The sequence below is a fragment of the Oncorhynchus masou genome, chromosome 32 (genome assembly GCF_036934945.1).
Source record: "Oncorhynchus masou masou isolate Uvic2021 chromosome 32, UVic_Omas_1.1, whole genome shotgun sequence".
Lineage (NCBI taxonomy): Eukaryota > Metazoa > Chordata > Actinopteri > Salmoniformes > Salmonidae > Oncorhynchus > Oncorhynchus masou.
The window spans coordinates 56,521,376-56,543,463 of record NC_088243.1 but is presented as its reverse complement, the minus strand read 5'-3'; the positions used below and the strand labels follow the sequence as shown (position 1 = coordinate 56,543,463).

General features: G+C 45.5%; 1 protein-coding gene across 1 annotated transcript in view; it reads right to left on the bottom strand.

Annotated features, from left to right (window-relative positions):
- The window catches only part of LOC135526263 (protein diaphanous homolog 1-like), a 136,477-nt gene that overhangs the window by 3,270 nt on the left and 111,119 nt on the right, over positions 1-22,088 (bottom strand). Inside the window, exons 16-24 of the mRNA XM_064954457.1 lie at positions 16,762-16,860; positions 16,545-16,639; positions 16,272-16,373; positions 15,704-15,943; positions 15,251-15,380; positions 14,058-14,182; positions 13,634-13,798; positions 13,037-13,169; positions 7,796-7,885 (exon numbers count right to left, since the gene is read on the bottom strand). Of these exons, the coding sequence (XP_064810529.1) occupies positions 7,796-7,885; positions 13,037-13,169; positions 13,634-13,798; positions 14,058-14,182; positions 15,251-15,380; positions 15,704-15,943; positions 16,272-16,373; positions 16,545-16,639; positions 16,762-16,860 (1,179 nt within the window). The remainder of the gene's footprint in view (positions 1-7,795; positions 7,886-13,036; positions 13,170-13,633; positions 13,799-14,057; positions 14,183-15,250; positions 15,381-15,703; positions 15,944-16,271; positions 16,374-16,544; positions 16,640-16,761; positions 16,861-22,088) is intronic.

Sequence of the window (22,088 nt, the reverse complement as noted above, 5' to 3'; positions counted from 1 at the left end):
GGAAAAGAGGAGAAGGAAGGAACATAGGATTGGAGGCTGTGAGGAGGGGTATAAAGAGACAGGCGAGAGGGGTATAAAGAGACAGGCGAGAGGGGTATAAAGAGACAGGCGAGAGGGGTATAAAGAGACAGGCGAGAGGGGTATAAAGAGACAGGCGGAGAGGGGTATAAAGAGACAGGAGGAGAGGGGTATAAAGAGACAGGAGGAGAGGGGTATAAAGAGACAGGAGGAGAGTGGTATAAAGAGACAGGAGGAGAGGGGTATAAAGAGACAGGAGGAGAGGGGTATAAAGAGACAGGAGGAGAGGGGTATAAAGAGACAGGAGGAGAGGGGTATAAAGAGACAGGAGGAGAGGGGTATAAAGAGACAGGAGGAGAGGGGTATAAAGAGACAGGAGGAGAGGGGTATAAAGAGACAGGAGAGGGGTATAAAGAGAGAGGATGTGAGGAGAGGACCACAGAAACAAAAGAGAGGATGTGGCACATAACCAGAGACTCAGGAATACACGGAAGAGTGAGAGCAGTGAAACGACTATATGAGAGAGAGCCAGAGAGAGGAGAGCGAGAACGAGAGAGAGATGGAGTGTGACAGATTGATAAACGTGTCACATTGTCCACAGGGAACATTCTAGCCTTTTCTCCCCCCTCCTCTCCCCTCTCGTCTCCAGCATTTGGCGGACAGCTATGCTAAAGCGGCCATTAAGAATGATATAGATCAGTGGGGGATTGTGGGTGTGTGTACTTGTGTATGCAAATGTATCAGAATTAAGAGCCATTAATCCTCAAGCAGCACCTGCTGCAAAATAACTGTTAACAGCAGTACATGCTGTACACTGTACGTGTGTGTGTGACATGAGGACCGAGCAGCGAGATGCAGTAGTGGGTTCTGGAGTTGACCTAGAATGAAGGTGGCAGTTAGTTCAACTCTGGTCATAGATGCAAACAGGCACACACACACACACACAAAAATGCATGAACCATGGCTGTTAACCACATTACAACACATTCACATGGTTCTGTTGACACACACACACACGGTTTACCGAGCAGGTCTCCAGCACTAGCTGTGACAGGGACAGCACTGAGTCTGGGGAGGAAGAGGAGGAGGAGAGAGTGAGAGGAGAAAGAGTGAGGAGGAGAGAGAGGAATATGGAGAGATACATTAGAGATTACGCAACTCAGTTCCTTTCACTTGTTCAGTGCTGGGGTTTACAGAGCTTCATCCCTGCTGACGAACGCAGGCAGCTGTGGCTTTAAATTAGCACCTCGCTCTCATCTACCCCAGGGTGTTCAGAACAGAGATCTAACACACTAATTAGACATTATGCAAATGACACGATGTGGTGCAGAGCCAGTCCCCAAAACCCAACACAAGAATAACTTAAAAGGGCTGTCAACGCTCCTCTTCTCACACTCAAGTTGAAGAACAAAAAGAAAAAAGAAAGTTGGGCTGAAGTACCACTGCGGTTCAGGAGCACAGCGAGCGAGAGAGGTATCAAACTTTAAATAAGAGAGGAGGAGAATCAGGGCGAGGAAACCGGTTTGGGGGTCGGAGAATCAGGGCGAGGAAACAGGTTTGGGGTTCGGAGAATCAGGGCGAGGACACCGGTTCGGAGAATCAGGGCGAGGACACCGGCTCGGAGAATCAGGGCGAGGACACCGGCTCGGAGAATCAGGGCGAGGACACCGGCTCGGAGAATCAGGGCGAGGACACCGGCTCGGAGAATCAGGGCGAGGACACCGGCTCGGAGAATCAGGGCGAGGACACCGGCTCGGAGAATCAGGGCGAGGACACCGGCTCGGAGAATCAGGGCGAGGACACCGGCTCGGAGAATCAGGGCGAGGCCACCGGTTTGGGGGTCAGAGAATCAGGGCGAGGACACTGGTTGGGGGGGGGGGGGGTTTAATCAATTTGAGTTATGTTAGTAACAGAGCATGCTGTCAGAACAGCAGATACATTTGTAATTGATCAGGAACATGTTCATTTTGTGCCGATAGCAACCTAAACCTTTAACCCGTATTTCTGAGTGAATGATTGATGAATATATGGCTTATGTTTTTCTCCTCCATTGTGTGTAACTGGTTCTTCAGTCAGAGTTGAGAGGCGAACCTGTTCCCTTCCCACCAGGAAACGAGATGTCTAGACCAGAACCCAGCACAATGCCTCACAACATGCTGCCTGTGATTACCTACTTTTAGAACTGTGTGTATGTGTGGGACAGGGGGAAATGGGGACACAGACAGGGTGGTGAAAATATCATCTGTTACACATTACACAGGAGTCTTCATAATTACTGCCCGATGAGGAAGTAAAACGTATAAACAGTGCCGGTAAGTGTGTGTTTCATTGTTTGTGTCTGCAGATGTGCTGGGGAGTGTGATTACGTGAGCGAGTGTGTACATGAGTGACAGAGTTAGTGTGAAAGGCAAAGCAATGTGTGTTTAGATGGAACCGTTTTATTGTTAGATAGCCATGGTCTCTCAATATTCACAGATGCTCACAGCTGTCTGTCTGTCTGTCTGTGTGTGTGTGTGTGTGTGTGTGTGTGTGTGTGTGTGTGTGTGTGTGTGTGAAGAGAGAGTTAGATCAGTTTGTAGAGAGTGAGGGGACTATGATCATGTAGTTTTGACATGATAGTCATGAGGCCAGTATGTATGGATGTTCCCAGCTGGAGCAGCAGCCAGCGGATCTGGTTCTAGAAGCTCACGTCGCCCCCCTCAGGCTAGACAGGGTAACACACAGCGTTCCCAAAACCAGTCCTCAGTGGCAGTGTGACTCAGTCATCTGGGACGAGTGCTCTGAAAGTAGACAGGGAGCCCCACAGTCCTTTATTAGGGTCATCTCTGTTAAAAGGGCTGGCCTGCTGCGGAGCGAGCGTGTGTCTCTATTGTCACTGGCCCTTTTATGTGTCGCTCCATTGTGATTGGTGCTTTGCCATTCATTCTCTATTGTGATTGGTGGTTTAGGGTGGGGTTATGACCTCGCAGATGGGCCTATAGTGATGTCTGGGATGCCTCATTGTGGTGCCGTCATTCCTTTAAATGAAAGAGGGACGAGTCAGTAGGTCGTAATTTCCTTAGAATGGCTGTGTGAGAGTCTATTTGGATAAGGTCTTTTACTCTGTGTCTAAGTGTGGGAGTGTGTGAATGTGTATATGTTAGTATCAGTATGCAAGCATGTGTGTGTGTGTTGGTATGCAATGTGTGAGGGCCTGCTTTAAAAAGAGCAGTGCAGACAGAGGGAGGACAGCTGTAGCACCTCTCCCCCAGAGACAGCCAGAGAGAGAGAGAGAGCCGAGTCCCAGGTCAGGGGTTAAAGGCCCCGCCCCCTCTCCGATGAGCCTCGCGGCTCTCTATCGAAACAGTCAGCCATGACATTCAAACGAGGCTGCAAAGAAAACTAATGGGACTGTAGCGACTGTGTTGACTTCAAAATCTGGGGCGTGAACTAGGTTTCTATTCAAGCGTTGATCGACATGGTAATGGCTCTATAGTATTGGAGACATTTTGAAAAAAACGGACCCTCTTAAAACGTGTCGTGTCGTAACGTACAGCACGTATAAAGCTAATATGTGTGTCTTACAATCTCTCTCCACCAGGTGTAGCACTTCTCTCACAGTTTAAAAACAAGAAATGGACAGTGACGGGGGTCAGGGGGGGGATACCTAGTCACTGCAAGCGATCATGATCACTTTAGCACCGCCCTAAAAACCCGATTCAAATTCGACACAAACCTTCAAATAGGTATGTAATGACACATTATATAAACTCTTTATAGTGTTTTATTTACATTTTAGAGGCGATAAGATGATACGTTGGACAGATCGAGTGAAACAAAATCTATTTTCCCACACGACATCTCTCCTTCTCACTATCACGCATTAGTTTCGCTTCCCCACCCGCCATTTTTAAAAAGACCCGACAGGGCTCAATCATGCAGAAACGGGCAGCGTTGAGGTCGTCATTTATTCTGTTAGCAAGGGGAGTAAGTGTGCTTTACAATGGTATTGACATTACAGTTGATCTGGAAGTATTACGTTTTTTTGGGGCCGCTAAAATACGGTCAATTGTACGGACCAAGGCGATGTACAAAAGTGAGTGCGTTTACGTTAGCTAGCTGACAACATACCGGTACATACTGCTGTAATGATACGCTATGTGGTTCGTAAGGACAGCGTAGCCAATATAACGTGTAAGGTTACTTATTTGAAAAGTCATGACTTTATTACATTGATCAACATGACCTTAACATTCGTCATAATTAGTTAAAGCAATGACTTTGTATCCGCTCTCGTGCTTCGACTGCATATTTTCTGCCATTTTCTTCAAATCTCCAAATGATGCGAAGCCACGCCCATTTCCTGAAGAATTGCATTATGGGCCCTAAAGTACGGAAATAGTGTCCTTTGCGTGTATACTTCACATTTTAGTACGACAACCGGAAACTTTTGGTATACTAACTATATCCATACCATGACCAATAAGCATAGTATATACTCAATTCACGTCACAAATAGTACGGTTAGAATGAGTATTCGAACACAGCTCATGACGACACCCAGCATGAGGCAGGAACTGTGTGTGTGGGTGCTCTATCGTGAGGAAGAACAGGGGGACGTGTGTGAAAGAGTAATAGTAATGGCCGGACTAATGAAGTAACAAGAAGGTCTTCGAGGGTTTTCTATGTAGTGCATGTGGGTGTAGGTCCGCGTGCGTGGGAGTCCGAATGTCAGCCATCTTAACTGAAACCAGCCCAGAGTACCAGGACGTACCTCCTTCTCTAGCCCGCTAAATTAAGACCTCGGAGTCATTTAACGCACGCACTCGCTATTGTGTGGGTTAGATGCTGAGAGGCCAGCCTAGCTGGGGAGAACGTCGTGGCAGACTGGAAAAGATGGCTGTGAAAATCAATGTGGAAAAATGAGGCATTAACAAAGCTCTGATTGACCTGAAAAAAGAAACCCCACACAGCTAGCCAACACAGACATATAAAACAAGAACTAGGGAAGAGAGAGCACACATTTCCTGTTTGGAATGTGAAAACGAGTAGCGGTGTCTGACTGAGGCCCTAGTGGGCACATTTCTCTCTTCCCCCCCCTTTCCCTCATTCCTCTACCTCTCTTTCCTTCCTTTGGTTGTGTCTCAAACTGTTTAGCAGTGATTAGGTTGACTGGGCCTCACCTCCCTGTGATGAAGAGTTTTAGCTGTCCCTGGAGAATGCCTGTCAGAGTTAGAGGACCCCAAAGGATGCTTCCACAGATCACTGAACCAAAATCTCCACACTCATAACACTGAAACGTCAAACACAGCCGCCAGGAAGAGGCGGGGAGTAGGAAAGATGAGAGAGGCAAAGGGAGGAAGGGAAGGAGAGAGAAAGAAAAAGGAGAGAAAAAAAGAGGGGGGAGGTGTGTCTGGGCTCTAAGTAGCCTATACTCTGGTGCTGTAACTTTGTGTGTTTCTGTGACAGTGAGCTTTCTTAAGTGTGTGTGTGTGTGTGTGTGTGCAGCAGCTGAAGTGAGTAACTCAATAGGCCAGTGAAGCAGGAGAGTATTTAACCATATTATGCGGGTGGTTTTCCTCTAGCCAGAGAGATAGGCTGGAGAACTGTAAGAGTAGAACAGGTCTGAGTGGAAGTCCGCACAGATCACTTAGAGACAGACTGGGTTCATTGTGTGAACACATGCTTCAGTCAGTCTAGAAAGCTAGCGCTAGCCTCAGGCTAGTGGTTGTCAACAGAACAGGGGTTAACCTGTTTTAAAAGGGTCATTGTGAAGCCACATTTTTATAGTGCATTTCTATTCTATAACGGAACACCCCAGACCGCCACAAATCCCTGTCGCTGCCACCCCACCCCTCTCCACCCCTCCCCCATCCTGCCAGGCTGAGCTGACAGCACGCCTCGGCCCTCGAGCAACAAAACAGATGACGCCGTACAAACCGGAGGCAGCCAGGGACTGAAGGCTTCATCAGAGGGAAGGTCACTGTTTGTGCAAGAGAGAGAGAGTGTGTCCAAGTATGTACAGTGGCAAGAAAAAGTATGTGAACCCTTTGTAAATACTTGGATTTCTGCATAAACTGGTAACCAAATTTGATCTGATCTTCATCTTGGTGTCAACAATAGACATGCACAGTTTGCTTAAACTAATAACACACAAACAATTATACATGTTCGTGTCATTATTACACACACCGTGTAAAGATTCACAGTGCAGAGTGGAAAAAGTATGTGAACCATTGGATTCAATAACTGGTTGACCCTCCTATGGCAGCAATAACCTCAACCAAACGTTTTCTGTAGTTGCGGATGAGACCTGCACAACGGTCAGGAGGAATTTTGGACCATTCCTCTTTACAAAACTGTTTCAGTTCAGCAATATTTTTGGGATGAACTGCTCTCTTGAGGTCTTGCCACAAAATCTCAAATCGGGTTGAGGGTCAGGGCTCTGACTGGGCCACTCCAGAAGGTGTATTTTCTTCTGTTGATGATATGAATAATTTTGAACGCCCAATTTTTCAGTTTTTGATTTGTTAAAAAAGTTTGAAATATCCAATAAATGTCGTTCCACTTCATGATTGTGTCCCACTTGTTGTTGATTCTTCACAAAAAAAAATACAGTTTTATATCTTTATGTTTGAAGCCTGAAATGTGGCAAAAGGTTGCAAAGTTCAAGGGGGCCGAATACTTTCGCAAGGCACTGTACTTCTGTGTTTAGGATCGTTGTTCTGTTGCATTATCCAACTTCTGTTGAGCTTCAATTGGCAGACAGACAACCTTACAATCTCCTGCAAAATGTCTCGATAAACTTGGGAATTCATTTTTCCATTGATTATATCAAGCTGTCCAGGCCCTGAGACACAAAGCAGCCCCAAACCACGATGCTCTCTCCATCATACTTTACAGTGGGGATAAGGTTTTGACGTTGGTGTGCTGTGCCTTTTTTCTCTCCAAACAGTGTTGTGTTCCTTCCAAACAACTCCACTGTAGTTTCATCTGTCCACAGAATATTTTGCCAGTAGCACTGTGGAACATCCAGGTGCACTTTTGCAAACTTCAGAAGTGCAGCAATGTTTTTTTTGACAGCAGTGGCTTCTTCCGTGGTGTCCTCCCATGAACACCATTCTTGTTTAGTGTTTTACGTATCGTAGACTCGACAACAGAGATGTTAGCACGTTCCAGAGATGACACTCTAGGATTCTTCTTAACCTCATTGAGCATTCTGCGCTGTGCTCTTGCAGTCATCTTTACACGACGGCCACCCCTAGGGAGAGTAGCAACAGTGCTGAACTTTCTCTATTTATAGACAATTTGTCTTACCGTGGACTGATGAACATCAAGGCATTTCGAGATACTTTTTTTAACCCTTTCCAACTTTATGCAAGTCAACGATTCTTAATCTTAGGTCTTCTGAGATCTCTTTTGGTCGAGTCACGGTTCACATCAGGAAATGCCTCACAAGGCAGCTCTAACCAACATCTCCAATCCCGTTTCATTGATTGGACTCAAGGTTAGTTAACTCCTGACTCCAATTAGCTTTTGGAGAAGTCATTAGCCTAGGGGGTTAACATACTTTTTCCAACCTACACTGGGACAGTTTAAATGATGTATTCAATGTAGACAAGAAAAATACAATAATTTGTGTGTTATTAGTTTAAGCACACTGTGTTTGGCTATTGTTGTGACTTAAATGAAGATCAGATCAAATTTGATGACCAATTTATGCAGAAATCCAGGCAATTCCAAAGGGTTCATATACCTTTTCTTGCCACTGTATGTATGTGAGTGAGTGTGTTCTTACCAGCTTGTCGTGGGCCTCTCTTCCTCTTGAAGGCAGCACCAGACTGCAGCGCCTCCAACAGGCCGTCCATGATACCAGTCTCATCACCCTCTGTATACACACACACACACACACACACACACACACACACACACACACACACACACACACACACACACAATCAATATCACATACACAACTTTCTAACATATATAATCAATACAGAACACAGAAACATCCATATTTACCATACAAAACACACAATTTTCAGCATCTTCCATACAGACATATGACAGAGGAGAGTACAGTAGACAAAGCACGCCCCCTACCCTCACAAACACACAGAACTCTCTCACAGGGGGGTGGGGGAGTGTCACCAGTCACGTGGACATGGTGGCACATTAGATACAGTAACCTAGTTGGGCGCTGACCCAGTTCAGATCCTGTAGAGGCTGCAGGTACACACACACACACACACACACACACACACACACACACACACACACACACACACACACACCAGGTCTAGTAAACTATGGCTCAATAAGCTTCAATGTGGACCAGGGATGTGTGTGAGTATACTGTGTGTTTGTTTATGTCTTTGTACCCCTGCGCAGACACAGTGTCTGGCAGTCTAACGGGGGCAGGGGAGAGGGGACTCACTGGCATACACAGGCATATGGTTTGAATTATATCCACTTTGAACTAAAAGAAGGGAGGGTGACAGGGGGTGGGGGAGTGCTGCATGGGGTTAAAGGTTGTTGTCTTCATCCCCCCCTATAACCCCCCCACTAGCTTAATCCCACTGTAAGCCTAGCAGCAGATGGCTCCTAGACTTGTCTGTCACATCAGAGAAAGTCACACACACACACAGGCCCACAACACAGCTCGCATACCCACCCAAGTGGCCGCGGTACACAACTGCACAGGCAGAAAACATACAGTCGTGTTTTTATTTCTAACCAAAAGGAGAATACTTCTGGCACAAAACCACTCCCCCCACCTCCATAAATCACACGCTTGTGTTAAACCCAAAGCCATACAGTGAAAACATCTTCGAGGAAACTGCTTTTGGGTGGGTGTTAACAGCAGCAATAAAGGGACAAACTGGGACCGGTTTTAAAAAGCATGCTATATAGTTTACCTAATGACCTGTACACTAAAATGAGACGACCGTATCCTAGGGCTAAGGCCCTCTCACTGCACAGCATGTATGCATTATTGTATGGAGCAACATTGGCTATGGGAAAGACTGTCTAACGATTGAATAGTGCAAATTACACTATCGACTGCCCTATCATTTCTGTAAATTTGATTTTTTAAATAGTTTATTTTATTTGCATTAATCAATTTGAAACACTTGTTGATAGCTAATTAAATCACATATGATCCCTAAAACTGCTGCACAATACTCACAATAATTTAATTAACACAGCCATTGATAATCTATGGTTGGAAATCAATAGGAGAGTGAGTGGTGGTCAAGGTCATTATCAAATGCTCTCTGACCAGTGTGTAACGATGACCCCCCCCCCCCCCAACAAAAACAAGGTATAGCAAGGCAGTGAGTTAAAAAGGCATAAACTCTGCTAATCCGGTAATAGCATTAGAGAATCAGCATTAGAGATAAAGCTGGAGAAAATAATTACCAGCTATTCTCTAAAGATGTCCCTTAGACACCCCCCCCCCCCACACACACACACACAGCCTGGTGTCGTCATGTGCAGAACAAGAGCACCCCTAATGGTATTACTTGACATATACACACACAAACAAAGACAGACAACAGCCCCCCCTTTGGCCACGAGAGATGGTTTACCCAGCATGACTACCACTCTTGCAGGTCATGTCCATCCCCCACCCCCTTCCTGTCATCCCACCTATCCCTTTCTCCTCTCCTCTCCCTGTCCCTCCCTCTGTTCGGCGAGGACCAACGCTGTCTAATCCCTCTGAGACATCTGTTGCTCTACAACCCCCCCCCCCACAGGCTCTAAGCATTCCCAGTGGCTACACGCCACACACACCCACCCACGTGTTCTCTCTCACTCTCATACACACACACCACAAACACACCCTCTTTCATGCAGCACTGACACCTAGCTGCAGACCTGGGGAACTATGCAGGACTGTTGCTACTGAGGAATAATGAACAGGTCCCAGGTCAGCTTAGACTACAGCTGTTGTCCCTAATACAATAGGATTTTGCTATTGGCACTAAACCCTAGAATATATACAGTGAAGACTAAGCATAAATAAACTAGGCCTGATTATAAATTAGCAGTAGTACAGCCTGGCAGTATGTAATATCGCTGTATTTAGGCCTCCTGATTATAAATTAGCAGTAGTACAGCCTGGCAGTATGTAATATCGCTGTATTTTAATCTTAATTTATATGCTGGTATTATAACTAGATGTCGACCGATTAATCGGAATGGCTGATTAATTAGGAAATCGGTATTTTTGGGGGCCGATTTCCGTTTATTAAATAAATAAATATTTTTTATACCTTTTATTTAACTAGGCAAGTCAGTTAAGAACACATTCTTATTTTCAATGACTGCCTAGGAACTGTGGGTTAACTGCCTTGTTCAGGGGCAGAATGACAGATTTTCACCTTGTCAGCTCAGGGGTTAACTGCACAGTTAACTAGTCCAACGCTCTAACCATTGCACTCCACGAGTAGCCTGCCTATTACGCAAATGCAGTAGAAGCCAAGGTAAATTGCTAACTAGCATTAAACTTATCTTATAAAAAACAATCAATCATAATCACTAGTTATAACTACTAATCCAGTTTAGCAGGCAATATTAACCAGGTGAAATTGTGTCATTTCTCTTGCGTTCATTGCATGCAGAGTCAGGGTATATGCAACAGTTTGGGCTGCCTGGCTCATTGCGAACTAATTTGCCAGAATTTTACGTAATTATGACATAACATTGAAGGTTGTGCAATGTAACAGGAATATTTAGACTTAGGGATGCCACCAGTTAGATAAAACACCGAACGGTTCCGTATTTCACTGAAATAATAAACGTTTTGTTTTCGAAATGATAGTTTCCGGATTCGATCATATTAATGACCAAAGGCTCGTATTTCTGTGTGTTATTATGTTATAATTAAGTCTGATTTGATAGAGCAGTCTGACTGAGCAGCAGCAGGCCCGTAATCATTCATTCAAACAGCACTTTTGTGTGTTTTGCCAGCAGCTCTTCGCAAGCACAGCGCTGTTTATGACTTCAAGCCTCTCAGCCTAATGGCTGGTGTAACCAACGTGAAATGGCTAGCTATTTAGCTGGGTGTGCACTAATACTGTTTCAAACGTCACTCGCTTTTAGATTTGGAGTAGTTATTCCTCTTGCGCTGCAAGGGCCGCAGCTTTTGTGGAGCGATGGATAACGATGCTTCGAGTGTGGCTGTTGTCGATGTGTTACTGGTTCGAGCCCAGGTAGGGGCGAGGAGAGGGACGGAAGCTATACTGTTACACTGGCAATACTATAGTGCCTATAAGAACATCCAATACTCAAAGGTATATGAAATACAAATGGTAGAGAGAGAAATAGTCCTATAAATACTATATTAACTACAACCTAAAACCTCTTACCTTGGAATATTGAAGTCTCATGTTAAAAGGAACCACCAACTTTCAGATGTTCTCATGTTCTGAGCAAGGAACTTAAACGTTAGCTTTTTTACATTGCACATATTACTTTCTTCTCCAACACTTTGTTTTTGCATTATTTAAACCAAATTGAACCTGTTTCATTGTTTATTTGAGGCTAAATTTGTTTTTATTGATGTTTTATATTAAGTTAAAATAAGTTAATTCAGTATTGTTGTTAATTGTCATTATTACAAAAACATATATATATATATATATATTTTTTTAAATCAGCCGCTTAATCGGTATCGGCGTTGAAAAATCATAATCGGTCGACCTCTAATTATAACGCGAGTGTCTGTGTGAGAGAAACTGAGGACACAGTCTCTGTTTATTTCACATGGGATTGTTAAGGCCATGAACTCCAAACACACACTGACCTCACAGAGTTCAACCAACTAGTGTGTGTGTGGGAGAGGGGGAGGGTGTGAGAAGCAGGAAGTAAAACGTGAGGAAAAGTCATTAGGAAGAGAGACCTTGAAACACAGGTCAACACGCACAACAAAGACTAGGTGAGTGTGTGTACTGTGTGTGTGTGCGTTTAACTAGGTTGTGAAGAATACCACGGAGCTTTGGCAGTCCTACCACCTGTATGTAAATGGCCTCTCCCCTCCCAGTCACACACAAATGTGCAGTCAAGTTTCATGGTGAACTGTCGACATGAAGCTCAATAAGCACTCAAAGCTCTATGAAGGAATGGGTGTGTGTGTGTGTGTGTGTGTGTGTGTGTGTTTTTTGAATGTCTGTAGTGGTTGACCATGAAAACGGACTCCTTCACGTTCGACACACTGCATGGAAAATTGGTTAAAATAGCAGGTAGATCACTTGCTGCCCCTTTAAAAAGAAAGGGGAGAAATTATGGAAAGAATTAGGGAGAGATGGAGGAAAAAGAGGGAGGAGAAGAGCCAGCTGGAACACATCATCAGGAGAGAGGGAAATAATGTGGGTGAAAGAGTGCACACACACACACACAGCGCTGTAGCAGAGAGGAATTCTGTTGACTGTGGAACTGTGGAGTCCCAAGGGAGACCATATGGGGCCAAGAGGAGGAATGTTCCGAAAGTAGGTCAGAGAAAGAAAAGTGGGGGAGGGACAGCTTGTGTGAGGGTGTAGAAGGCAAAAAAAGTTACTTATTTGTGGTCTGTTTGTATGGGTTTCAGCGCATTGCCCTGTGTGTGTGTGTCAGGATAAGACGGCCGCTATCTCAGCCTGTTTGAATCCCAGACAGAGAGGAACGTATTTGTGGAGCTAGAGAGTTTCGCCATCTTCTTACTCTTTTCTGAGAAGAAAATCCCTCGTTCCAAAAACAACGGACGAGGGGATAAGACAGAGACTACAGTTTCCTCCACATTTGTATCCTTAGTCTCTCGTTCACGCGCTCCTTTCTCTCGCTCTGTGCAGAGATCCTCTATATTAGATTATCTTAGGTCTGCTGTGGATTACTGGAGAACACACACACACACACACACACACACACACCACCACAGATCCCGCAGTACAGTGGGCTCTGACTGCCCCCAACTGGTATCAAGGAGAAGTTCAGTTCACAAAACATCCTCTCACCCACACACGTTGACCCACTCCTCTCCCACAGACACTCTGACCTTCGTTGAGGTCCAGTTGTTGGCTTCTCTTCTGTTTCTCCTCCTTCTCCCTGTCAGCCTTCTCTCTGGCCAGCTTTGCTCTCTTGATCTTCTCCTCCGCCTCCCTCCTCTTCGCATTCTCCTTCACGGCTTGCTGAGGGGACATGGACACAAGAGACGGTGAGTGCGTGTGAACGCGAGAGGGGGGAAGAGAGCGCGAGCACGCGACACCGAGAAACACTTGAAGAGTTGGCCACGTGCCAAGACAACCGGGTCAAACAAGCCAGCACCTGCACCTGCAGGATCACGGAGCTCTCTTAGTAAACCACAGTCGCAGCTAAATGCTTTAAAATGTGACAGACACGCCACGTCAGCCGTTACGAACGCCATGTCAACACTAGGAACAGGTGGCAGAACCTGCCCCCCAGTTTCCACTTCCTCCCTCTTCCCTCTAATGTGTTTGTTTAGGCTAAGAGGGAACTGATAAGGATTTACCTGTAGACTACACCTGCCTACTAACAAAGTAAATATTACTTGCACAGACAGGTGAGGAGAAACGACGCTGTTCACTATTGACTTTAGTGTGTAGAATTGAACCCGAAACGAGCGCACACTCACCTGGAACATGTTCTTGAAGTTGTTGAGGTCGCCAAAGAACTCTTCGACAGAAATCTTGCGAGGGTCGAACACAAAGTAGTCCCCCAGGTCAGAGTACTGCTTCTCCATGTTCTTATGCATCATGTCCAACTTCTCGTACTGCTCTCTGGCACTTCCCACGAAGCTGTGGGGAACAGCGTTAAGGAACACACGGCCCAGCAAACACACAGAGGCCTACACACACACACACACATTCAGCACGGAAGACCTGGCCTGCAGGAAATGACATCAGAGGATGTGTCTCGGTCTCCGTCGTAATTCGTAGGGTGTGTGGAGCTAATTAGAAACAATACTTCACACGTCATTCTATTGGGTCAGAGGAAATGAAAAAGACTGGAGTTAAGTTGGACTTCGAGTGAATGTGATTGGCAGTAGTAAAGGATATATTCATTTTCTCTATGAACATGTCCCTGTCACTCTGTGGAGGAGGGAAGGTCTCCAGGTCTTTGTCCAGACTGGTCAGCGCACGGCCCATCTGCTCCAAGTTCTTCTGCAGAGTCTCAGCCGACACTGGCACAGGGGTTAGAGGGGAAAAGGGGTAATACGTGTCATGAAAGGCAAGGGGATGAGGAGAGAAAACAAGGAAAGGAAAACTGTGTCCGAATATTTGCATCCACCCCACCCCCCCGTCTTAGTTCTGAGGGCAGGTGTTAGGTGTAGTCTAGGGTTGGGCAATATTATAATAGCATCGTCTAGCGTCTACTGTCAGCCATCGCCGATGGTGACGACACAGCGATGTGACAGGCGATGGTTTAGCCCATTTAAAAAGTGACTGGCGCCGCGCTGCAGGCCTAAGGGACCAAGTTGGTCAGCACACGAGTGACATTCCGAGTAATCTGCCTGGGTCCTATTTGCTATTGCCCTATTTCAATAAACAGCCTGTTATGCAAGCCTACAGAACGCAACAGAGTGAGGTAGCCAAGGCGAAAAATCCCCCAAAAGCAGCGCAAAATGTCCAGTTAGAATAGAATACTGCTTCTCTCTCTAGCTCTGCATAGCTCAAAGCTATTCCGTATATTTATAACGAACACGCCTTAACTAGATCGGGTCGAGCTGTAATAAAAAACGCAGGCTATATTCCCTCTTCATTTGATATGAATAGGACTTTGGGGCAAGCTACACTTTCATCATTTTACACATGCATGGTAGCCAGGGGACTCATAACGAGAGCGATCAAACGATAGCAATAGACTATAGAAAGAAATGTTGAATTACAAGCTTCAAGTTTAAGCCCATTAAGAAATAAATGATCCGTGCGGGAAAAAAATCCATCTAAAAACAAAACCAAAACGGCCAATAACCTAAACTCCTACTAGGCCTATTATCATAAAAGCTTAAAGACAAATGTAAGTTATGAACAGCAGCCTATTTCCTAAATATTCTATAGTCCTAAAGTTGCCGCTTTCAAAGAGAACAAGAATGAAAATTAAGAGAGGAGGAAGCAAAACAAGTATTGTGAAGCACGAGGACGGAGGAAGTTGCTTCTATCCAGCCCGTGATTTTATCACTACTTGATCACGATAGGACAAAAGGTTGACGTCCCTCGACCCTAGTGTGGTCCATGGTTGTCGTGGTTACCTCGGCTGGCCTTCTCCACGTGGATGAGCTCGTCTGGGAAGGTCATGACGTCGGGATACTGCTCCTGACAAACGTCAGCCAGGAAGTGCAGCAGTGTCTGCTTCAGGTCAGCTGTCTTGGTGTCCCGCAGCTGATTGGAAAGAGGGTCAGAGGGCAAATCAGACAAGAGTTTGATCCCCCTCCCTTTTAAAACCCTCAATGCAGTCTGCTTATCACGTCCATTTTGTCCTAATCCTGTAGCGTGTATGTAGATATGCGGTTGTGTCTGTGTGTGTGTTTATGTGTGTCGATCTCTCTCTATCACCTTGCAGAAGTAGTGGATGTTGAATGTGAAGGCCTCTGAGTGACGTGCATGTGTGGATATGTACACGTGTCTCTCTCTCTCTCTCTCTCTCTCTCTCACACACACACACACACACACACACACACACACACACACACACACACACACACCTTGCAGAGGTAGCTGATGCTGAATCCGAAGGCCTTGGCGTTGCGGGAACCGGCGTTCATGTAGTTGCCCACCAGCAGGATGATCTGCAGCAGCTGGGAGAAGGTGGCGCTCTTCCTCAGCTCCTCGCAGGCCGCCGTCACGGACACCACGTCTGGCTTGATGTTGTTCAGCTGCTCCTCAAACTGCAGCCGGAACAAGATGGCCGTCAGCCGAGGCTTCAGCCGCTTCACCGTCGACATCTGGAGGCGGGAGCGAAGGGAGTGTTGGAGACCATGACAGACACAAGAGGTAAATGTGTTAGAAATGATTTCTGAAGCATCTTTTAAAGTGCAAACGAACACTTGTGAATGCTCTATAAAGCCTTTTATAAGTTATGTTTCCTTTAAAGTGGGTTAGGAGGGATTGTATTTCCTGGTAGTGTTTGACTCGGGTCAATGGGTTTGTGTGTGTAGTTGGCTAGTTCGTGTTTTCCAAGACTAATGTGTTACGCTATGGATTATTCCAGCCAATCAGAGCTTTGTTAATACCTCATTTTTCCACATAATAGCGTGTGTGTTCTGTTCTCACCACGACTCCAAACTGCTCGGCCTCTGCCAGGTCTTCATACTCGTCTTTCATCTCACCCAGAACATTTAGCGTTTCCTGTTCAGGCAGCTGCTTGATAAGATTCTACACAGACAGAGAGAGACATAGAGAGAGACACAGAGAACATTAATTTACACACAAGACGAATACAACATTTGAATGCATAAATGCACACGCATAGGAAACACCGACTCGGCTCACGTTCATCCAGCAAGCCAGACAGACAAACAAAGACACCCTCTCTCTGGTCTGTACCTGCACCATGGACTCAGAGAGCAGCTTCTCGTTGACCTCCAGGATGACGTTCTTGATCTCCTCGTAGGGCAGACGGAACGAGCCCAGGAAGATGGCTGAAACACACAGCCAGTCAGAGCTCACACACACACAACCCAACAACACGTGACTGCTAGATCATTAGCTGCATTGTAACCCTGAGAAGCTGAGCATAGTGGATGGTGGTGACGACACTCACAAAGGTTCTGAGATGATTTGGAGTCCAACACCTTCAACTCTTTCACCTTCTTCTTCTGGGTTGTTTTCTTTTCCTCCTCTCCCTCCTGGTCTTTCTTAGCTATTCAGAGAAAGAGAGAGCGAGAGAAAGAGAGGTGAAGATTTTATATTGTTAATATTTGGTCTTCAGTAGCTCAGTTGGTAGAGCACGGCAACTAAGTCACTTTAGATAAAAGCTCAAATGGCAAGAGGACTCGCGTCAATCCCGAAGCACATTTCAACTGGAGGGAAGAGATAGATGGCACGCAAGAGGGTAAAAAAAAAGGAACATAGCAGTGGAGAGGAGGCCAAGGTGACCATTTTAAAGCATATGACAAGGAAAACAGAGAGTGACATAACAGAGGTGACAAGAGAAACAGTATAATAGAAATAGAGGAGGGGAGAGGTGGATGTAGATAGAGGCTGGCAGAGAGAGAGAGATGCCCTTTTCGTGCGTCTCCCACCTCCAGCTGTAGAACGTCATGGAGGTGTTGGGAGCATTGTAACGTTACACCTCGGAGTAGAAAGGAAAAGCAGCACTCCAGCACCACAGGGGAAGAATTTTCACGGCGCACAAGGCTACTGGACATAGTTCTCATGCAGATGGACATGGAGGGCTCGGAGGCAGGCACAAAGCAACAGCAAACACACCACCATACACACTCAAACTGTTGGGACAAGGGTCAGGAACTTGTCTGTGGGGAGTGTGTGTACTTCTGGGTTGAGTTCAGTATGTTGGACACAAACTCCCACACACACACACAAAAATAATTGTGCGCACAAAATAATTTAGCTAACAGGGATCTTGATCCAGGAAGCGATTGAATGTCTCTGCTGTAACCAAGAAGCTTGATCTTGCTAAGTTAGCAAGCTTCAGCCTTGAGCTTGATATAATTTATTTAACACATCTTAGATTTCTTATGGTTATACTTAACTTATAGTTAGTTATAAGCAGTGACATAGCATGCAGCCCCCCCCCACAAAAAAATATGACTTTCTATTTTTTAAATGGTTTTTGAAAACCATATATTCGGTATTTCAAAATATACCCTACAGTGTATTGGGAAAGTATTCAGACACCTGGACTTTTACCACATTTTGTTACGTTATAGCCTTATTCTAAAATGGCCGCCCCGGCCGAACTGAGCAATCGGGGGAGAAGGGCCTTGGTCAGGGAGGTGACGAATAACCCGATGGTCATTGACAGACCTCCAGAATTCCTCTGTGGTGATGGGAGAACCTTCCAGAAGGACGACCATCTTTGCAGCACTACGCCATTCAGGTCTTTGGTGTGATGAAACCAAGATTGAACTCTTTGGCTTGAATGCCAAGCGTCGCATCTGGAGGAAACCCCATACAATCTGACAGAGCTTGAGAGGATCTGCAGAGAAGAATGGGTGAAAGAACCCAAATACAGGTGTGCTAAGCTTGTAGCATCATACCCAAGAAGACTTAACGCTACAATTGCTGCCAAAGGTGCTTTAACAAAGTACTGAGTAAAGGGTCTGAATACTTATGTAAATGTGATATTTAAGTTAATAAACCTGCAAAAATGTCTAAAACACAGTTCTTGCTTTGTCATTATGGGGTATTGTGTGTATGATTGATGAGTAAAACAAGTTTAATCCATTTTAGAAGAAGTCTAATGTAACAAAAAAAGGTCAGTCAATCCGGAAAATGTCAAGAACTTTAAAAGTTTCTTCCACAATCACCCAACCTCAACTCAATTGAGATGGTTTGGGATGAGTTGGACCACAGAGTTAAGGAAAAGCAGCCAACAACTCCTTCAAGACAGTTGGAAAAGCATTCCAGGTGAAGCTGGTTGAGAGAATGCCATGAGTGTGCAAAGCTGTCAAGGCAATGGGTGGCTACTTATATTTAGATTTGTTTAACACTTTTTTTGGTTACTACATGATTCCATATTTGTAATTTCATAGTTTTGATGTCTTTATTATTCTAAATTGTAGAAAATAGTAAAAAATAAAGGAAAACCCTGGAATGAGTAGGTGTGTCTAAACTTTTGACTGGTACTGTATATATAACTACTACAACAATACTACAGTACTACCTTTACTACTACCACTATAGTACTACCATTACTACTACCACCACCAACAACAACTACTACAACAGTACTACCACAGTACACTGTATAATAACAAAGAGCAGGCCTTTGTCTGAGGCCCCACTCTCTCTCACACTCCACTACTCACAGCCACTACTGAAGAGCATTGTTTGTTTCACTTGGGCATCATGACCTCCTGTTAGCATCTTTGTCACCTGTCTGCGGGTAGCATATGTGTTTTCCCTGTGTGACAACAAGCATATGTTGTCTTCGTATGTACCTAATGTATTGTGTGTGTGTGTGTGTGTGTGTGTTCGCGTGTCTGAGTGCGCATAATGTGTACTGTCTGTATTGTCAATAGGAATCATACATAAACACCATTGTGTCTCACACACTCTGTCCTGGAGCCCACAGAGAGCAGGAAGACTATCAGGATATCCGCCGTTACACACACGGACAGAGACAAACACACAGGGACAGACACACACAATCAGAGAGACAAATAGAGATGGACATACACCATATATACAAAAGTATGTGGACACCCCTTCAAATTAGCAGATTCGGCTTATCCAGCCAAACCCGTTACTGACAGGTGTATAAAATCGAGCACAACGCCATGCAATCTCCACAGACAAACATTGGTTGTGGAAATGCGTTCAATGAACTTATGAATAACTTCGCCATCTGGCAGTCCGACAGACGAATCTGGGTTTGGCAGATGCCAGGAGAAAGCCACCTACACGAATGCATAATGTCAACTGTAAAGTTTGGTGGGGGATGGATAATGGTCTTAGCTGTTTTTCCTGGCTCAGGCTAGGCCCCTTAGTTCCAGTGAAGGGAAATTGTAACGCTACAGCATACAATGACATTCTAGGCAAATGTGTGCTTCCAACTTTGTGGCAACAGTTTGGGAAAGGCCCTTTCCTGTTTCAGCATGACACTGACCCCTTGCACAAAGCGAGGTCCATACAGAAATGGTTTGTCGAGATTGGTGTGGAAGAACTTGACTGGTCTGCATAGAGCCCTGACCTCAACTCCATCGAACACCTTGTGATGAATTGGAACAGACTGCGAGCCAGACCTAATTGCCCAACATCAGTGCCCAACCTCAATAATGCTTGTGGCTGAATGGAAGTCCCCACAGTAATGTTCAAACATCTAGTGGAAAGAAGAGTGGAGGCTGTTATAGCAGCAAAGTAGAGACCAACTCCATATTAATGCCCATGAATCTGGAATGAGATGTTCGTCGAGCAGGTGTCCACATACTTTTGGTCACGTAGAGAGAGTGAGAGAGAAGAGGGGATGAGAGGAGAGAGAGAGGGGATGAGAGGAGAGAGAGAGGGGATGAGAGGAGAGAGAGAGGGGATGAGAGGAGAGAGAGAGGGGATGAGAGGAGAGAGAGAGGGGATGAGAGGAGAGAGAGGGGATGAGAGGAGAGAGAGAGGGGATGAGAGTGTGCTCTTACGCTTATTATAGTGCATGATGCGCTCTAGCCAATCAGAGCACAGCCCTCCGATAAGCTTTCCTATGACGTCGTCGTCATCACTACGACGACACACGTAGTCATTATATCACTATCATAAAACGGGTCCTAGGCAGAGGGCAAAACAGGGCAGAGGGCAAAACGGGTCCTAGGACGAGGGCAAAATGGCTGCACACATACAGGTTCTCTCATTTATGGTGCAATGGCACCCCTGCTGGCCACTGATAACACACCACTCACACTAAACTGCCACAATGGGGGGAGAACACTGACACACACATGGCATGTCCATTAGCAAACACACAAACGTTCTCGTTTTATAGTACATGCTGTAGTTCTATTGCTCCCTACCCGCACAAAGGGGACCCCTTACTCACCCCCATACGCCCCCTCCCCCTGGTTACCCCACCACAGCCCCCTGCCTCTCCAACAGCTGTCTGGCACTGAGACGTGTGTGTGTGTGTGTGTGTGTGTGTGTGTGTGTGTGTGTGTGTGTGTGTATATGCTCTCAAGTCTTTTCGTTACTGTTCAACTAACATTACAAATCTATCTCCTGCTAAAAGAGAGAAACAAAGAAGGAGAGAGGAGGGTTAAGGAGAAGAGCCAAGTCATGCAGTAGTTGAATAGTTAAAGCTTAGATAAAGGTTAAACATTTTTCTTTAAAAAGTCTGTCGGAGTGAGTGTCTGTACAAAAAGGAGACTGTTTATCAGTCACCAGGCATGAACTGTTATTCATCCCCCCATCCCTCTCTTCCCTTCCCCTCTCGCTCCTTAAAAGGATAGAATCTGTGTGAGGAGGTGACGGCCCGCTGCCTTGGAGCGAAGAAAAGAGAGAAACAGGAAAGAACAAAAAAATAAACCACTTCTCAGAGAAAAGCTCTCTTATTTCATCCATTTCCCTCTCCTTCATTCCCTCTCCTCTTTCATTCTCTCATTACCACTCCCTGCATGCGGAGTAGACTGGACCAAGGTTATTTTTATTCTAAAAGCTTACAGATGGCAGAGTCCATTGTGTGCATACAGAGGAAAAGAGTGGCTCATGACACACCTCTACTGGCCAACTGGGAGAAGTGCACACAACATTATATAACTTGAATACAACTTCCCCCCCATACAACATTCTTCAGCCCCGAGTTTCTCCCCAGCGAGAAGTGGAGGAGAGGGTTTTAGGTTTCGAGTCACATTCTTAAGGTTTGGACTGAGAGGCTCCTGATATTATGCTTCTACATGTCTAGCTGCCATACAACACACACACAATACACTTTTCTCCTGCTTACAAAGTCTTGAACTTCACAACCTTAATTCAATATGTTTAGACTGGAAGCCTCACGCGTTCAATTTGAAAATGAAGTTACTCTAAAAGTTTGAATGGAATGTACGTGACAAAGACTGGAGAGGAAATGGAGAGCATGGGGAAGGGGGAGGCTAAAAAAGTGGCATGAGGTCTTTTGTCTAAACTTAACAGAAGGACAGCTGACTGAGACTTGGTCCCTTTAAACTTTAAAATGTGCACATTACGCCATGGTGTGTGTGTGTGTGTTAAAGAGAGAAAGAATAGGGGGGTTCCAGAATAACCTCGGACTGAAAGAGCCCCTTCATCCTGTTTTTCTTTCTGAAAGGAAGCAGGGAAAATGGATTCCTGGCAGTGCATGTGGAGCCCAACAGCAGATGGCTGGGTGGGGCAGGGGGGGGAAGGGAAGCAGGATGTGGGAGGGCCAGGCTGGGTGGGAGGGGTTAGGGGAGGGGCTAGGAATGTGCT